Below are 17597 nucleotides of genomic sequence, written 5' to 3'. Positions count from 1 at the left end.
CGGAGGTGCGGTTATGACAGAAGCTGGGCACTCAGCTCTTGCCCAAAATTTCCACTTGGTCCGAGCCTCGTCCGATTGACGCTCGGGACCCCCGGGGCCCCGCCCGAACACACCCACAAGTTTGTAATGATAAAATGGATTCACTCGAACCCTCGGAACTCCGAAAACAACGTTAAAACTAGGAATCACACCCTAAAACCAATTGATTCAAACTTATGAACTTCAAGTTCTTCAATTCACTTCCAATGTGACGAAACACACTTATACTACTCGGATTAACACCAAATTTTGCGTGCAAGTCTTAAATGACATTACAGAACTATTCACGGTCTCGGAATCCCATTTGGACCTTGATATCATCAAAACCCTCTCTAAACCAAATTTTTAAGAACTCTCAAAAACCTTCAAGAACCAACTTTCACTATTATGCGCAAAAACGCTCCCAGGTCATCCAAAACCCAATCCGAACATACACCCAAGTCCGAAATCGTCATACAAATCTATTGGAACCGTCAAATCCTAATTTCGTGGTTGTTTACTCAAAATGTTGACCGAAGTCAAACTTGGCCTTTCAGGCCAACCTTAAGGAACCAAGTGTTCCGATTTCAACCCAAACTCTTCCAAATCCCGAACTAACCATCCCCGCAAGTCATAAATTAGTAAAAGCAAGTACGGGGAGTCTTATTTAGGGGAACGGGGTTCTAGAAAGCAAAACGACCAGTCGGGTCGTTACATTCTCCACCTCTTAAACAAACGTTCGTCCTCGAACGAGTTTAGATTCATACCTGAAGTGCTAAATAAGTGTGGATATCTGCTTCGCATGTCCTCCTCGGACTCCCATGTCACCTCCTCGACTGGTTGGCCCCTCCTCTGAACCTTCACCGCAGAGATCCTTTTGGATCTCAATTGGCAATCATATCTATCAACAATAGCAGTCGGCTTCTCCTCATAACCCAAGCTCTCATCTAGCTGGATAGTGCTGAAGTCTAACACATGAGACAAGTCGGCGTGGTACCTCCAGAGAATAGACACGTGAAAAACCGGATGGACTCCCGATAGGCTGGGGGTAAAGCAAGCTCATAAGCAACCTCCCCATCTCGCCTCAACACCTCAAATGGGCCTATAAACCCGGGGCTCAACTTTCCTTTCTTCCCGAATCTCATAATACCCTTCATCAGCGAGACTTTCAAGAAAACCTTCTCGCCAACCATGAATGATACATCCCGCGCCTTCTGATCCGCATAATTTTTCTGTCTGGACTGTGCTGTGCGAAGTCTTTCCTGAATCAACTTTATCTTTTCCAGGGCATCTTTCACCAAATCAGTACCTTACAACTTAGCCTCGCCAGGCTCAAACCACTCGATAGGAGAACGACATCACCGGCCGTATAAAGCCTCAAATGGAGCCATCTCGACGCTGGACTGATAACTGTTGTTGTAAGCAAACTCGGCCAAAGGGAAGAACTGATCCCACTGCCCTCCAAAGTCAATCACACATGCTCTAATCATGTCTTCCAAAATCTGAACCGTCCGCTCCGATTGTCCGCTCCGACTGTCCGTCGGTCTGCGGATGAAATGCGGTGTTGAGCTCTACACGGGTCCCCAACTTACTTTGTACAACTCTCCAAAAATGCGAAGTGAACTACGGGCCCATATCTGATATGATGGAAACAGGCACACCGTGCAACCGGACTATCTCCCGAATATAAATCTAGGCCAACCTCTCTGAAGTATAGGTAGTCACAACTGGAATGAAGTGTGCCGACTTGGTCAGCCTGTCGACAATGACCCAAACTGCATCAAACTTCCGCAAGGTCCGCGGCAACCTAACTACGAAGTCCATAGTAATGCGCTCTTATTTCTACTCAGGTATAGTCATCTTCTAAAGTAGACCACCTGGCCTCTGATGCTCATACTTGACCTGCTGGAAATTTAGGCATCTAGCTACATACACCACTATGTCTTTCTTCATTCGCCGCCACCAATAATGTTGTCTCAGGTCACGATACATCTTTGTAGCACCTGGATGAATAGAATACAGTGAACTGTGTGCCTCCTCTAGAATCCTCTCCCTCAACCGGTCGACATTCAGAACACATAGGCGACCCTGGAGTCGCAGAACACCATCCTCGCCAATAGAAACCTCCTTGGCACTACCCTGTAGTACCGTCTCTCTGAGAACTGCCAAGTGCGGATCATCAAATTGCCGAGCCTTGATCTGCCCCAATAGTGTAGACTGGGCAACAACACACGCAAGAAACAGCTAGGCTCTGAAATATCCAACCTCACAAGTCGGTTAGTCAAGTACTGAATGTCCAAAGCTAGTGGCCTCTCCTCTATTGAGATGAATGCCCAGCTACCCATACTCTCCGCTTTCCTGCTTAAGGCATCCGCGACCACATTTGCCTTGCCCGGATGATAAAGAATGGTGATGTCATAATCCTTTAGTAACTCAAGCTATCTACGCTGCCTCAAATTGAGATCCATCTGCTTGAAAAAATGATGCAAGCTACGATGATCACTATAAACCTCACATGACACCCCATATAGATAATGGCTCCATATCTTAAGAGCATGAACAATCGCGGCAAACTCTAGGTCGTGCACAGGGTAATTCTTCTCATGAATCTTCAGCTCACGCGAAGCATATGCAATAACTCGCCCCTCCTGCATCAATACACAACCCAAGCCAACACATGAAGCGTCGTAATACACGGTATACATCCCCGAACCAAAGGGAAACACTAGAACCGGTGTTGTAGTCAAGGCTGTCTTGAGCTTCTGAAAGCTCGCCTCACAATCATCGGACCAACAGAAAGGAGCACCCTTCTGGGTCAATCTAGTCAAAGGTGCCGCAATGGATGAAAAGCCCTGCACAAACCGGCGATAATAACCTGCTAATTCCAGGAAACTCCTGATCTCAGTCACTGAAGTGGGACGTGGCCAACTCTGAACTGCCTCAATCTCCTTGGGATCCACCTTAATACCCTCTCCTGATACAACATGCCCCAAGAATGCTACTGACTCTAGCCAAAACTCACACTTGGAGAACTTAGCATATTGCTTCTGCTCTCGCAATGTTTGAAGCACTACTCTCAGATGCTGCTCGTGCTCCCCCAGGCTACGTGAGTAGATCAAGATGTCATCAATGAAGAAAATAACAAAGGAATCAATATAAGGCCTGAACACCATGTTCATCAAGTTCATAAACGCCGATGGGGCATTAGTCAAGCCGAAGGACATCACTAGAAACTCATAATGACCATATCTAGTACGGAAGGCAGTCTTCGGATCATCTAAGTCCCGATCTTCAACTGGTGGTACCCCGATCTCAAGTCGATCTTAGAAAACACCCTAGCACCCTGAAACTGGTCAAACAAATCATCGATACGAGGCAACGGGTACTTATTCTTGTTGATGACTTTGTTCAACTGGTGGTAATCAATGCACATCCGCATAGTCCCATCCTTCTTCACAAATAACACTGGTGCACCCCAAGGTGATACACTGGGTCTCATAAAACCCTTTGCCAACAACTCCTTAAGCTGCTCCTTCAACTCTTTCAACTCTTTCGGAGCCATACGGTACGGTGGGATAGATATAGGCTGGGTACCCGAAGCCAAATCAATACAGAAATCAATGTCACAATCTGGCGGCATGCGTGGAAGGTTAGAAGGAAACACATCGACGAACTCCCAGACTACTGGCACTGAATCAATCGTCGGAGACTCTACGGCGGTGTCCCGAACATATGCTAGATACGCCAAACACCCCTTCTCGACCAGATGTCGAGCCTTCAAAAAAGAGATAACCCGACTAGATGAACTAACGAAGGAACCCTTCCACTCGGATCTCGGCAACTCTGACATCACTAAAGTAACAGTCTTGACATGACAATCAAGAATGGCGTGATATGGCGATAACCAATCCATGCCTAAGATGACCTCAAGTCGATCATATCAAGTAACAAAAGGTTTGCTCTAGTCTCGTAACTAAAGAATGTAACCACACAGGACCGGTAGATCTCATCCACAACCACAGAATCGCCCGCAGGAGTGGACACATAAACGTGAGTACCCAAAGACTCACGAGGGATATCCAGGAAATGAGCAAACAAAGATGACACATATGAATAGGGAGACCTTGGATCAAATAGTACCGAAGCATCCCTACTGCAGACAGAAATAATACATGTGATCACGGCATCTGAGGCCACTGCATTTGGTCTGGCCAAAAAGGCATAGAATCTAGTTGGAGCGCCGGCTGGCTGGCCTCCGCCTGGCTGACCTCCCCCTGCCTGGCCTCCGCCTCTAGGATGGCCCCTACCAGCCTGTCCCCCACCCCTGGGCGGTCGGGCGGCTGGTGCTGCAATCATGGGTTGATGGCCCTGTTGTACTGCCGTGCCCCGAAGTCTGGGGCAGGTCCTTGTTATGTGTCCCAGATCTCCAGACTCGTAACAACCTCTCGGTGCCATAGACTGCTGACCCGATACCTGACCCTGATGTCCTGAATACCCACTAGAAGAACCCTAAATGGCTGGTGGGCGGTATGAACTCTCTAGCATGGCACTGAAATAGGCACCAGAAGAACCCTGATGAACTGGTGGGCGGGAAGAACTCTTCGGCATAGCACTAAAATAGGGTCGCGCTGGAACACCCTAAGGAGGCGGTGGTGGTGCTGGATATGTGGGCCTGCTGGCCTGATCCCTCCCAAACTGACCTCTACCCCTAGCTGGGGCACCTCTAAACTCTCCAGAGAATCGGGTCCTCTTGTCCTGCTGCATCTGCTCTCTACCCCTCTGGCGATAGCCCTCAATCCTCGAGCAATCTCCACTACTAGCTCATAATTAGTCCCCATCTCAACCTCTCGGGCCATGCTAGCCCGAATACCGGGGTGCAACCCTGCAACAAATCTCCGCATTCTCTCTACATCTGTGGGAAGTATCATAAGTGCATGACGAGACAACTCAAAAAATCTCGCCTCATAATCGGTCATGGACAACTGACCCTGATCGAGCTGCTCAAACTGACACCGCAACTCTTCCTTCTGAGAGGGTGGAATATACCTGTCCAATAGAAGCCGTAAAAACTGATCCCAAGTCATGGGAGGAGAACCTGCTGGTCTACCAAGAAGGTAAGACTGCCACCATCTACGGGCCCTGCCCTCTAACTGGAAGGCGGTGAAATCTACCCCATGGGACTCCAATATCCTAATGTTGTGCAGTTTGTCCCTACACCAGTGAATGAAGTCCCGGGGGTCCTAGTCCATCTATCCAGTAGCTTCTGCGAGTCGTCGTCCGCAACCGGTCTAGGCTCAGTTACTGCTGCGGCAACTGGTTTGGGCCCACCCGCGGGTAGTGTACCCAGAGTCTGATATACGACAGTTGCGTGCCCAGGAGCCTGAACAGTAGAGGTCTGTGCTCCCCCTCCTGCCTGAGATGTGGCTGGGTCTACTGGAAATAAACCAGCCTGAGTCATAGAATCCATGAACCGCAGCATACGGTCCATAACCTCCTTAAAACCCGGTGCTGTCATGAAATCCGCCGGACAGGCTCTGCTGCGGGCACCTCGCCCTGCTCCTCAATAATGGGATCCTCTGTGGGATCCGTCGGTGGTGCTACTGGGGTAGCTCTGGGGCGCCCTCGTCCCCTACCTCGGGCCGGTGCCATCCCCCGGCCTCTGCCTCGACCTATAGCAATGGGGGGAGCAGCTCCTCCCAGGTATGGAACGCCCGCCGTACGCGTCCTCACAATCTGTGAGAGAATAGAAGGAGGAAGTTTAGTATACCATCAACTCCTAACACCCTATAGCCTCTCGAAGATAAGTACAGACGACTCCGTACCGATCCGCAAGTCTCTACCAGGTTTGCCTATAACTTGTGAGACCTACGTGAACCTAGTGCTCTGATACCATGTTGTCACGAACCAAATTTCATATTAGATCGTGATGGCGCCAAACACCGTTGTTAGGCAAGCCAACACTAATCAACTAGTGAATCCTCTTTTAAATAGTTAGTACGTGAAAACCTTTCCTTATTGATAAAGAATTTGGGAGTTTGAAACTTAAGCATAAATAGAAGGAAATAATAAATTCAAACTTAATTCATGATAGTAAACCAAAAATCATAAGTCTACCAATGTGTGTGTCAAGACCTGGTATCACAAGTATGTGGGCAATCTAGTAGAATATACAAAATCATACCATCCTACTGTCCGGAAAGGAAATAGACAGGAAGTAAAGACATAGAGAGACTCCAGCTGCTGCAGAACGACTCAAAAGGGCAGCTCGCTGAAAAGTCTCAAGCTGAGGTGTCCAATCTACGCGCCTAACTGATGGCCAGATGAACCTGCCTCGAAGCCTGTACAATCAAGTACAGAAGTGTAGCGTGAGTACATAAAAATATGTACCCAGTAAGTATCTCGCCTAACCTCGCAGAAATAGTGACGAGGGATCGACTCCGACACTTACTAGGGCCAACAATGTAATAATGTGAAGTTTCAATTCTTAAAGCATAATGTATGTAGATAATAGTCAAGCTCAAACCAGAACAGTAACCGAGGAATTTTCTCCATCATATTTAAGAAAGTAAGACACTTTCTTTATTTAAAACAAGTGGCATATCAAGCAATGAAACATACAACTACAAAGAGTTCCCATTCTATTGTCACACACAATTACCACCGAGGACGTTCGGCCCGATCCAACATAAAAGTAAATTGTGCACTGCCGAGGGTCAAACGGCGCAAACCATAGATGCATCTATTAACCCCGCCCGCGAATCATATATGCAACGCGGTAAAAGCATAACCCCGCTCGTGAATCATACGTGCGACACGGTCAAACATAATTTTCATCATTTAAAACACAACACTTCTTTGATTCTTTTTCAAAAATGAAGACAATTCTCTTGAAGCATTTAAATCCTTAGATTTTCTTCAACTTCATTACTTTCATACAATTAGCACACAAAATCAAATAGTAGTGTCCACAAAGCATGGTGTAAACCTAGAACCACCCGGACAATAACAAAAATAGTAGCTACGTATGGACTCTCGTCACTTCGTATGTACGTAGCCCCCACAAAAAACCACATATTAATTAAGTTCACCTGTGGGAAAATTTCCCTCTTACAAGGTTAGAAAAGAGACTCACCTCATTTCAAGCCTACTCCCAACTCAAGAATGCGCTCAAATCCTCAAATCGGAGCCGCACAATCCGAAACTATTCAAATAGTGTAAAACCCAATCATTATCATTATAGGTTTACGAGTTCATATTCTAGCTAATAAAGTGATTATCCAACCCCAAAGGCAAGATTCCTAAAATTCACCCCCGGGCCCACGTGCCCGGATTCCGAAAATTTTCGAAGGAAGTTGTTACCCATAACCTAAGGATCAAGAATATATGATTTTTACTTTAGTTCATAATGAATTTCATGGTTAAATCTTGTTTTTATCAAAAACCTAGGTTTTACTCTAATCCCATGATTTTCACTAATATTTACATGTTAATCTACCCAAAATTCAAGTATTTAACTCACATATAGTATGAATTACTTACCTCCAAAAGCTTGGTGAAAAACCTCTCTCAAGAAGCTCAAAAATCACCCAACAATGGTGTGAAATAAGCCACAAACGTCTAAGGCCCGTATAAAATGAAGGCTACTGCCTTCAGTGATTTCCGCATCTGCGGTCCTGGGACACACCTGCGCCCACCGCATCTGCGGACAATGGTCCGCTTCTGCGAAACGCCAACCACTTCTGCGGAGAGAGGGTCGCTTCTGCGGTTTCTGGGCTAGCCACCCTTGGTCGCATCTGCGAGTCAAGGCCCGCACCTGCGAGCTCGCATCTGCCGTTGACCAACCGCAGGTGCGGTTATGACAGAAGTTGGGCACTCAGCTCTTGCCTAAAATTTCCAACTTGGTCCCAACCTCGTCCGATTGACGCTCGGGGCCCCCGGGGCCCCGCCCGAACACACCCACAAGTTTGTAATGATAAAACGGATTCGCTCGAACCCTCAAAACGCCGGAAAGAACGTTAAAACTAGGAATCACACCTTAAAACCAATTGATTCAAACTTATGAACTTCAAGTTCTTCAATTTACTTCCAATGTGATGAAATACACTTACACAACTCTGATTGACATCAAATTTTGCGTGCAAGTCTTAATGACATTACGAAACTATTCCTCGTCTCGGAATCCTGTTTGGACCTCGATATCATCAAAACCCGCTCTAAACCAAATTTTTATTTTTAAGAACTTCCAAAAACCTTCAAGAACCAACTTTCACTATTATGTGCCAAAACGCTTCCGGGTCATCCGAACATACACCCACGTCCGAAATCATCATACGAACCTATTGGAACTGTCAAATCTCGATTCCGAGGTCGTTTACTCAAAATGTTGACCAAAGTCAAGCTTGGCCTTTCAGGCCAACCTTAAGGAACCAAGTGTTTCGATTTCAACCCAAACTCTTCCAAATCCCGAACTAACCATCCCCGCAAGTCATAAATCAGTAAAAGCAAGTACGGGGAGTATTATTTGGGGGAACGGGGTTCTAGAAAGAAAAACGACCAGTCGGGTCGTTACATGAACTTTATGAAATGAACTGTATTTGCATAGCTCGTCACTACTTCTCAGTTCCCTATTTATTTCTGTTACTTACTAAGTTGGTGTACTCACATTACTCCCTGCGCCTCGTATGCAGATCCAGGAGTAGTTGATCGGGGAGGTTGTTCATAGTCTTCGTAGCAGTCTGGAGATAGGGAATTGGGAGTTAGCTGTCCGGCGTCGCAACCTTGCTTTTCTTCTTCCCTATCTCTCTTGAGTTGTATTTTGGATTTTAGACTATGTTAAATCTTGTTATTGTCGGACCAATTCTATTAGATGCTCATGACTTAATGACGCCCTGATGTTTGGGGGCTTCCGTTCAGTAATTCTATATTGAGTTCAACTCTTGTTTTCTTTTATGAAAAATCTTGTTAGGAAAAGGCTTTTAGTATATCTTTGAATGATTTATGGAAGTATTGTGAGAGTTGGCTGGCCTAGTATCATCGATAGGAGCCATCACGAGTTTAGGGTCGTTGCAATCGTTGTCAATGTTTATTTTATCAGCTTTCGCATAGCAGATGATTATTTCGATTATAGCGACTAGTATCAGAGTCAATGGTTTGGCGAGACAAATATAGCGATGATGGAGTGATAACGTAAGGCCCGGATTAGTGGCTTCGCCCGTCTATAGGCTGGTTTACAACCTTTACCTGTAGCTTCAAAGACGTATGCATAGCCTCTCTCTAGACTTCAGTGACGATAAATACTCGGATTATGTAGTTTGCGCACAAGTTAATCTGCAAATTAGCTCGTGAATGATGATGAATCATGTAGAACTTCGTTCAAGGGGAAAATTGTTGGGTGTGTGAACAAAGTCTCACATGGAAAGTAAAAAAAATTACTTATAAGGAGTTGGATATTGTTAATGGTGTGAGGCCTTCTGGGGAAAACCTTGCAGATTTGGCTCAAATCGGACAATATCATACTATATTAAAAGTATTTTTGGGCCGTTTTAACCTAACATATTATACGGTGCTGATACTGAAACATTTCTGATAATGTAATTGTTATTTCAAAACAATTAAGAAATCAGTATCTAATTTACACCGAAAGTATATGTCGGCTTAATACACCAGACACTGCTATTCTTTTTGAGACGTAGTAGTACTTCTAGTTGAAAAATCAAGCATGTCTTAAACTATGACTTTTTATTACTATATCCTAAATGCTTTTAGGTGTTAAATAAAAAAGACGATCCAGTCAATAATATAGTTTACTTAATTTTAAATATGTGTATATTATTTTTAAATGTCGAATTTCGTAGCCAAAAAATAATGAATTATGTTTATGGACTGTCGTACTTCAAACTCCGTGACGGTTGTAAGACTAGGATTATTTTTAAAATGTTTTTCAAAAAGCAGTTAGTTGCTGGTTGTCCCTGTAATAGCCGATATTGTTGAAGCAGCTCTTTCTTTTTTGGTTTCCAATCCTGCAATATATTGGATTCGCATCAGAAAGTCTCATATTAAGGGATAAAGCGTTCCCCTTCATACTCAAGCTCGAACTCAAGACCTCTAATTAAGAATGAACGAGTAAATACCACTCTGCCACAAACCTTATTGGTTGTTGAAGCAGCTCTCGAGACGGTATTACAGCTCTGTACCCTCCAAAGAATGGGAAATTATTCAACTGTTATTTCAGCTAACACGAGGAACAGAAAGGAAAGGCTATGAGGTTCTTTCTATTCAATGCATAGGAGTCCTGGCTTGTTCCCCAATCAGTTTACATTTGGAAATGTGCTGCTCCTCTAGGTAATTAATTTATACAAATTTCATGCTAATTAAAGTTGTAACTGGTATCTTTTGTGGGAATGTGGTTGTTGAAAGTGCTTAATCAGTGGATATATGTGCTAAATGTTGGTCAGTTGATGAGTCTAAGAATCTGTCCGTCAAAGCAGCCAAAATCAGCTTATTTTAAGAAGTACACCTCGAAGCATTTCGCAAAGAAAATAATGCAATCAAAATTTGAGTTATTTTCTTCTAACAAACGTGTAAAGAGCAGTTGGCCATGTCCTTGAGAGTTGAGGTGAGGGCAGATACAAGAAAAGGGAGATGCCAGGGAAGAGCTGGACTTAAACTAGCTTTTTAATGTTCATTTTTCATTTAACTCTGCTATTTCAACATAACAAAGAGGAAACACTCCCTCTTTCTGAGGTTTAAAATAGAACTACTAATCACTTATCATAAATTCAAAAGCTAGTGGCCTGATTGGATACATAACCATTACCTCTTTTATCACTACACTATAACAAAGTCCAAGCTCTTACGAGCACAACCTTAAATAGCAAGAGAAATACATGTTCAAAACTGCTGCCAACCTCTTGGAGGGCTACACCGCGTAACCTGTCTGATTCCGGAGGATTGCAGAGAGGAAAAACTGCAATGTGCTAACAAGTGCTGCAAACTTCTTAGTTTGATGAAGTAAACTGCGCCCGTGGTGTACTGTTTAGTTCGGGAAGGGAAGAAAACTTCCCCAGAAAAGCACCCTCGTTCCATATACAGTTTTGGGCACCTATACATGATCCAAAAGACATGGATCTTATCGCATAAACCTAACTTTCCCCAAAGAGTCTTTTTCTTCCCTTTTCAACTTCGTCATAATTTACAGCTCAACGAACCAAGAGAGGCAAGTCCTCTGTATTGCAATAGCTGTCAATTGGCATTCGCCTACCATGTTTTAAGAGAAAATATACTTGGACATTTCCTATGTACAGAGTTGACCAACAGAAGCTAGTCAACTCAAATTACATAAATAAGTCGTGAATGCTACTAAGCACGATGTTCTGCTTAGAGTTGATGGTTTTATCAACCTTCAGATTCTTCACCTTCACCACCTTGAAAATCTTCATCCACACCCTCTTCAGCAGAGTCTGTAAGCTGCTTCACATCTAAATTTAGTTTCATTTCCTGACTAACCAAATCAGCAAGGTCAAACCTACCTGCATTTCCATAGGCGTCTATGATTGCCTCATATAATGACTCATTGGGCTCAATTAGTCCATATTTTAACTGGCCATATATCCGCTTTATACCTTCAACCATGCCAGCTTTCCCATAGCAACCCACAAGATTAACAAATGTGACGATATCTGGTTCCAGTCCTTCATCTTGCATTCTCATGAATATTTTTAGTGCTTCATCAATCTGCCCCGAAGCTCCATATGCATAAATTGCAACATTGTAAGCAAAGGGATGAAGCCCCAATCCTGGTTGTGTGATGACATTGCAGGATTCAATTGCAAATGTGTGCAAGCCAACTGCAGAGAAAACAGCAATAATCACAGCTTGTCTGGCATAAGATTTACCTTCTCGGTAAGACAACTCAAGCTGTCTAACTGCCTCCGCCGAAAAACCTCCCTTTTTCAATATTGTGAATAAAACTTTAAATGTGCCTCCATCTGGCAGAAGTTTCCTGTTAGTAATCATTTCGTGCAGCAGTTCGGCGCATTCAACAAGCTGTCCGTTTGTGGCATAGCATGCCATTACCTTATTGAATGTCACACAATCTCTTAAAAGTCCAGACTGTATCATCTCCTCTGCTATCTCAATCGCTTCATCGAGCATACCCATGTTCTTGTACGCATAAATCAAAGTTGCAAAAGTCACACCATCAGCCTGGCCTCTCTCCCTCAAATAATTAAATATCAATTTTGCTTCAGACACCATTCCAAAGTCCGCATACAGATTGAGCATACTGTTGGATGCAATGATATCGGGACCTCCATGCAAGTTTTTTATCTGCTCATACAGTGCTTTTGCTCCCTCTACCGACCCTAGCTTACCATAAGCCTTAATCATTGAAGTCAATATTATTTGATTAGCTTGAAGCCCAGAGTCTTTCATGACATGGAAATAACGCATAGCTTCTTCAAATTTACCGGCTTCAGCAATCCCATCAATTAAAGTTCCATAAACAACCTCATTTGGTTTTACACCTGCTTTCGACATTCCATCAAAGACGTCAACAGCATCAGAAATCCTACTCATGCGCACATAACTAGCAATTAGTGCAGAGAAGGTAGAACATGAAGGTTTAAATCTCAATCCTTGCATTTCGGCTAAGAGCTCTCTGGCTTGGTCAACTAAATCACCCCCAGAGAACATTTGGATTAGAGAGTTATAAGTGCACTCGTCTGGCCATGCCCCTTGGCTTTTCATTCCTTTGAAGAGTGAGAAAGCTTTATCATACAGCTTTGCGATGCCATATGCTTTGATCATGACATTATACTCTACAACTTCTTTCTTTGGAATAAACTTATTGTCTCTCCTACCAAAGAACACATCCTCTGCTTCAGTCCAGAGTCCCTTATCGGCATATGCATCAATGATGGCAGCATAAGCGGGTGACGAGAACCCACCATTCAGTTGGCACTTGTCAAAAAGCACCTTCGCGCGGTCAATCAACCCTTCATTGATGTACATTCTCATAATGACAGGAAGAGAGTGTTCATCTATATACATACCTAAACTTTCAATTTCACTAATCACACCTTCAACCTCCTGGATCATATTTTGTTTGCACAGTATTTGAAGTATTGCCCTACAAGTCACAGCATCAGGGAAGAGTCCTGTCCCCCTTATCTTTCTGTACCACTCAATAGCCCTATCAATCTTACCCGCATTAGCATAAAGAGACAGGAAGATGTTGTATGTTTTAGTGTCAGGAGATATCCCTCTTTCCTCCATCTTGTTCAGCAAAGCTTCCGCCTCTTCCAAGTGACCATGACTTCCGCAAATAAAGATCATAGTATTGAAGGTAATGGCGTCCAATGCCACCCCTGATTTCAACATCTCATTGAATACATTTGCAGCATCCTTCAACCGACCAGCCTTCCCATACAAATCAATCAGAGTATTGTAGGTGGCAGTCATTCGAGGTTTCTTACAAGTGTTCTCAACTTCTGAAAGACTTAAAAATCTAGAAGGATTCCTCCCTCCAGTCCTGAAAAGCTCGGTCAACAAAAACTGCTTCAAACTAAAAGGTTCAGAGTCGTCCATAGAATCCAACTCAAGATCATCCAATTCAATCTTTCCAATACACCAATCTTTATAGAACCTATCTGCTCTATCATATTCTCCTGCATCCTTCAAAACTTTAACAACCGTATTCATTGTAACCTCATCTGGGAAAATTCCCCTCAACTTCATATGTTTAATCCATAAAAGAGCCTCCTTTACCAGCCCTGCTTTCCCGTACACATCAACAAGCATTCCGTAGGTATTATTTGTCGGGAAAACACTATTCTTTGCCATTTCAATCCAACAAAGTCTCAACTCATCCCATTTCTTAGCTCTACCAAGTGCCCTAAGTATGACATTATAGTGAATTACATTCGGAACATAATCTTTCTGCGATTTCATCCACGCAAATACCCTAAGAGCTTTTTCCCAATTGCTCTGTTCTTTGAGAATCACGGTCTGCTCTTTAGGACTAAGCTTCCCATAATACAAATCAAGTGTTTTCTCAACATCACTTTCTGTTCTTAAAGAACGCAAAATTGAAGGTAAAATACCTCCATACCCCTTTCTTTTACCGTTAATAACCGTTTTTAAAGGTAAAGCTTCAGCCTTTGAATGACACTGAAGCTTAAACCCTACAAAAACCCTATCTTTTTGAGGTTTTTGCTTCTGGAGTTGCAAAATCTTTACATTTCTGTGTAAAGGGTGGTCAATTTCGGATGTAGGTTGAAATTTTAAGCTTTGTCTTCTGACAAAACAGTGTTTGGTAGCGTGTAGGTTAAACCCTAGAAAAACCCTAGAATTGAAATGAGAATTAAGGTTTTGAGGCTTACTCTGTGAAGAAATAGGTTGAGCTTGAAGTGAGTTGTGGAGAGTTTCATAGGTTGTTGTTGCTCCTTGTCCAATCTCCATGGAAGTGCATGTCTGAAGCATCATATTTCCTTGTGTTACAGGTTAACAAGAAAATGAACAATTTTAAGTTTTAACTAACAGCTGAAATATATATATATATATATATATATATATATATATATATATATATATATATATATATATATATATATATATATATATATACTGCCGGCCAGGAATAGAACATAAGAGAGGGAAGATATTTCCAAAACTTGGGAAGGGGGAACCTTTTTTTTTTTTTTTTTTCTTTTACCATCAACTCATTGGTTTGACTAATTTAATTTGAGACAATGCATAAAAACCTCATTCAACTTGTCCTGAAAAATCATTTACACAGCTATACTTTACGGATATCCTAACTATTGTTAAAATAATTGTATTTACGGAAAAGGACCAAAACTATCCCAATCGTTTGCTAAATGGTTTATAAATACCCTCCGTCCATCTATTCGTTCAAAAAAATACACGTCGTCCATCTATCCGTTCAAAAAAACACACGACGTTAATTCTTTTAAAAAAAAAAAAATACCCCTCGACTAACGGTAGAACTGGTGGGTCTTTCATTTAATGATGTGACGATTTTTAATTGGACCACGTGGCAATCTATGATCAAAAATCAAATATGGGTCTTATTTTTACCGATTTACCTGCCCGACCACAAAGATTCATGTTTCTCTTTAAGAAAATTAGATTAAAAGACAAAAGACTTGCTCTTACTAGATATAGGTTAGCGTTTTGTCAAGCAGTACCTTAGTTTCCTTTTGTCACATCATCGTTCAAAATACAACCAGCAGAAGATATTTTTTTGAAATTCATTTTAAGTATAAATTAAATGACAGAATTAAATTTATTCAGAAGAAGTGGACAAACACATTTCCAATAGGTCAAATTCACCGGAAGCATATTTTATATACAGTGGTATAAGAAAGTGTTGTAAGATGTAAATACTAAAACCAAATTAAAATATGCTCCAAATGGTCTGCTTGTCATCGTTAGGAAATAAAATTCCTACATTTACCAAACATTGAACATAAATGAAAGAGAGGTACTAGCAAATGTGCCGCAAATCTGTTTTACGTGATTCATTCAAGGAAAATGACATTGTATTATCGCTGTAAAAATAATAGTAAAAAAAATATATACTTTTTTGACTACCAGATATAAATAGTTTTTGGAGCGGGCTAAAAGTAATAATACCCCTTCATTCAACACAAGACTTAGCAGTAGCCCATATTCTTATCAGATTCAACGGTCTCTTCAAATCGGTTATCTATAATAACTTTTTTATTGTAATCTTTACGCAATACTTTCTGTATTTTTTTACGACCTGTTACTCAAAGCCATCTTCCTCCAAATAGTACTGCCGCTCATTGTTTCTGTAATATAGTAGAATGAAATTCTTTGTGAGATGAGAGTGGGTGAGAGTGGATGTGCTGGGTGATAAGGAAAAAGAGAGGGAAAAAAAAAGTAAAGAAAGAAAATAATTAGGCGGGTCAAATAAATAGGGTCGGACCAGGTAAATGGGTAAAAATAAGACCCATATTTGATTCCTGGTCAAAGATTGCCACGTGGCCCAATTAAAATTCGTCACGTCATTAAATGAAAGACCCACCAGTTCTGTCATTAGTCGCGGGGGTATTTTTGTTAATAGAATTAACATCGTGTATTTTTTTGGACGGATAGATGGACGGGGTGTATTATTTGAACGGATAAATGGACGGAGAGTATTTATAAACCATTTAGCAAACGATAGGGATAGTTTTGGCCCTTTTCTGTTGTATTTATTTACTCCCTCCTAAACCCTAGCCATCTATATTAATTTGAGTGGGAAACAAGCGCTTTACTAATAAGCCACGTAATTAACATGGACGGCATTCAACAAACTATCTTTCCTCTATCTAATCTTCATAGCACGTTATATATTTCCTTGTCATCTTCCTATCTTTTCTCCTCAATTCAAGAATACCAAATACCAATTCAGTCCCCGCTGAAAATTCAAAAAAAATAATTACATAAAAATAAAATAAAAACAGTGTTCAATTCAATGGAAAAATCTGGTTACCGGCGTGATGGAATTTCACTTAGACCTCCTCTATTTCTTCCAAAAAATCAAAATCTTTCTATGGTCTCTTTTCTCTTCAGAAATATTTCATCTTTTCCTGAAAAATCAGCTCTTTTTTATGCTAATTCTGGTCAAACTTTGATTTTTTCTCAATTCAAAATGTTTAGTAAATAAATATAACAGTATCTAAACGAGTCTTATTCACCCCATCAGTTAAAAATTTCCAAATTGAAGAACCCTAGTGCCCAACCATTGAAAATTCTTCTTGCCTCACCAAAATCGATTTGCTTGAACAAAATCGAAGTGACCGGTTGCAAAATCCTGCGATTTATTGTTATTTAGAGTTCCTGACGAGTTGGAGGAAGACCCGTTCGAAGCCGAAGTTCTTTGAAGAATCAAGCTCAACATTGAAGTTGAATTATCTGTGAAACATTATTACGTTTGGAGGAGAAAGATTAACCTTTGCTTTCAAAGACCAAAACTTCAAAGAGCAATTTGATGCAATTTTGACAGAATTTAGATGAAGAAGAAATTAGGGTTCATGGGTTTGGTAAAATATTGGGGAAGAATGGATTTTACCATTGGTTGGGGGTTAGATTGAAGTTAAAAAAATTCTTTTTTTTTCGGGAGTTTTTAAGGATTAAAAGAGAGCAAAGACGCGCTCAATTGCGTTGTCTAAGATGCGCGACTGGCTAGGGCTTTGGAGGGAGTAAATAAATACAATTATTGTAACAATAGTAAGGTGTTAGGACACCCGTAAAGTTTAGGTTTGTAAATGATTTTTCGTGACAAGTTGAATGGGGTCTTTATGTATTTTCTCATTTAAATTTTGTAACGTTCATTTAAAAGGGAATCTTCTCAACTCCGAGACTTTTAGCTAACGTTTGGACAAATATTTGATTGAAACTTGTAAAAAGAGTTTTGAAGTTGTGTTAAAAAATAATTTTTGAAAGGTGAATTGTGTTTGGACATGTATTTTATTTGAGAAAAAGTTGAAATTTTATGAGTGGAAGAAAAATTTCACCCAAAAAACTGGTTTAGTTTTGGAAACTTGGAA

At 41.6% G+C, this 17597-nt stretch overlaps 1 protein-coding gene across 1 annotated transcript; it reads right to left on the bottom strand.

The window, feature by feature from the left end:
- LOC109228930 (pentatricopeptide repeat-containing protein At1g73710) lies at positions 10685-14535 on the bottom strand. The gene has a single exon (XM_019394194.1). It carries the CDS (start codon positions 14500-14502, stop codon positions 11413-11415), a length of 3090 nt encoding a protein of 1029 aa, XP_019249739.1. The 5' UTR covers positions 14503-14535; the 3' UTR covers positions 10685-11412.

This window comes from Nicotiana attenuata, chromosome 7 (assembly GCF_001879085.1).
Source record: "Nicotiana attenuata strain UT chromosome 7, NIATTr2, whole genome shotgun sequence".
NCBI lineage: Eukaryota > Viridiplantae > Streptophyta > Magnoliopsida > Solanales > Solanaceae > Nicotiana > Nicotiana attenuata.
Note: the sequence above shows the minus strand (reverse complement) of the source record. Positions and strands in the feature narration are given on the sequence as shown.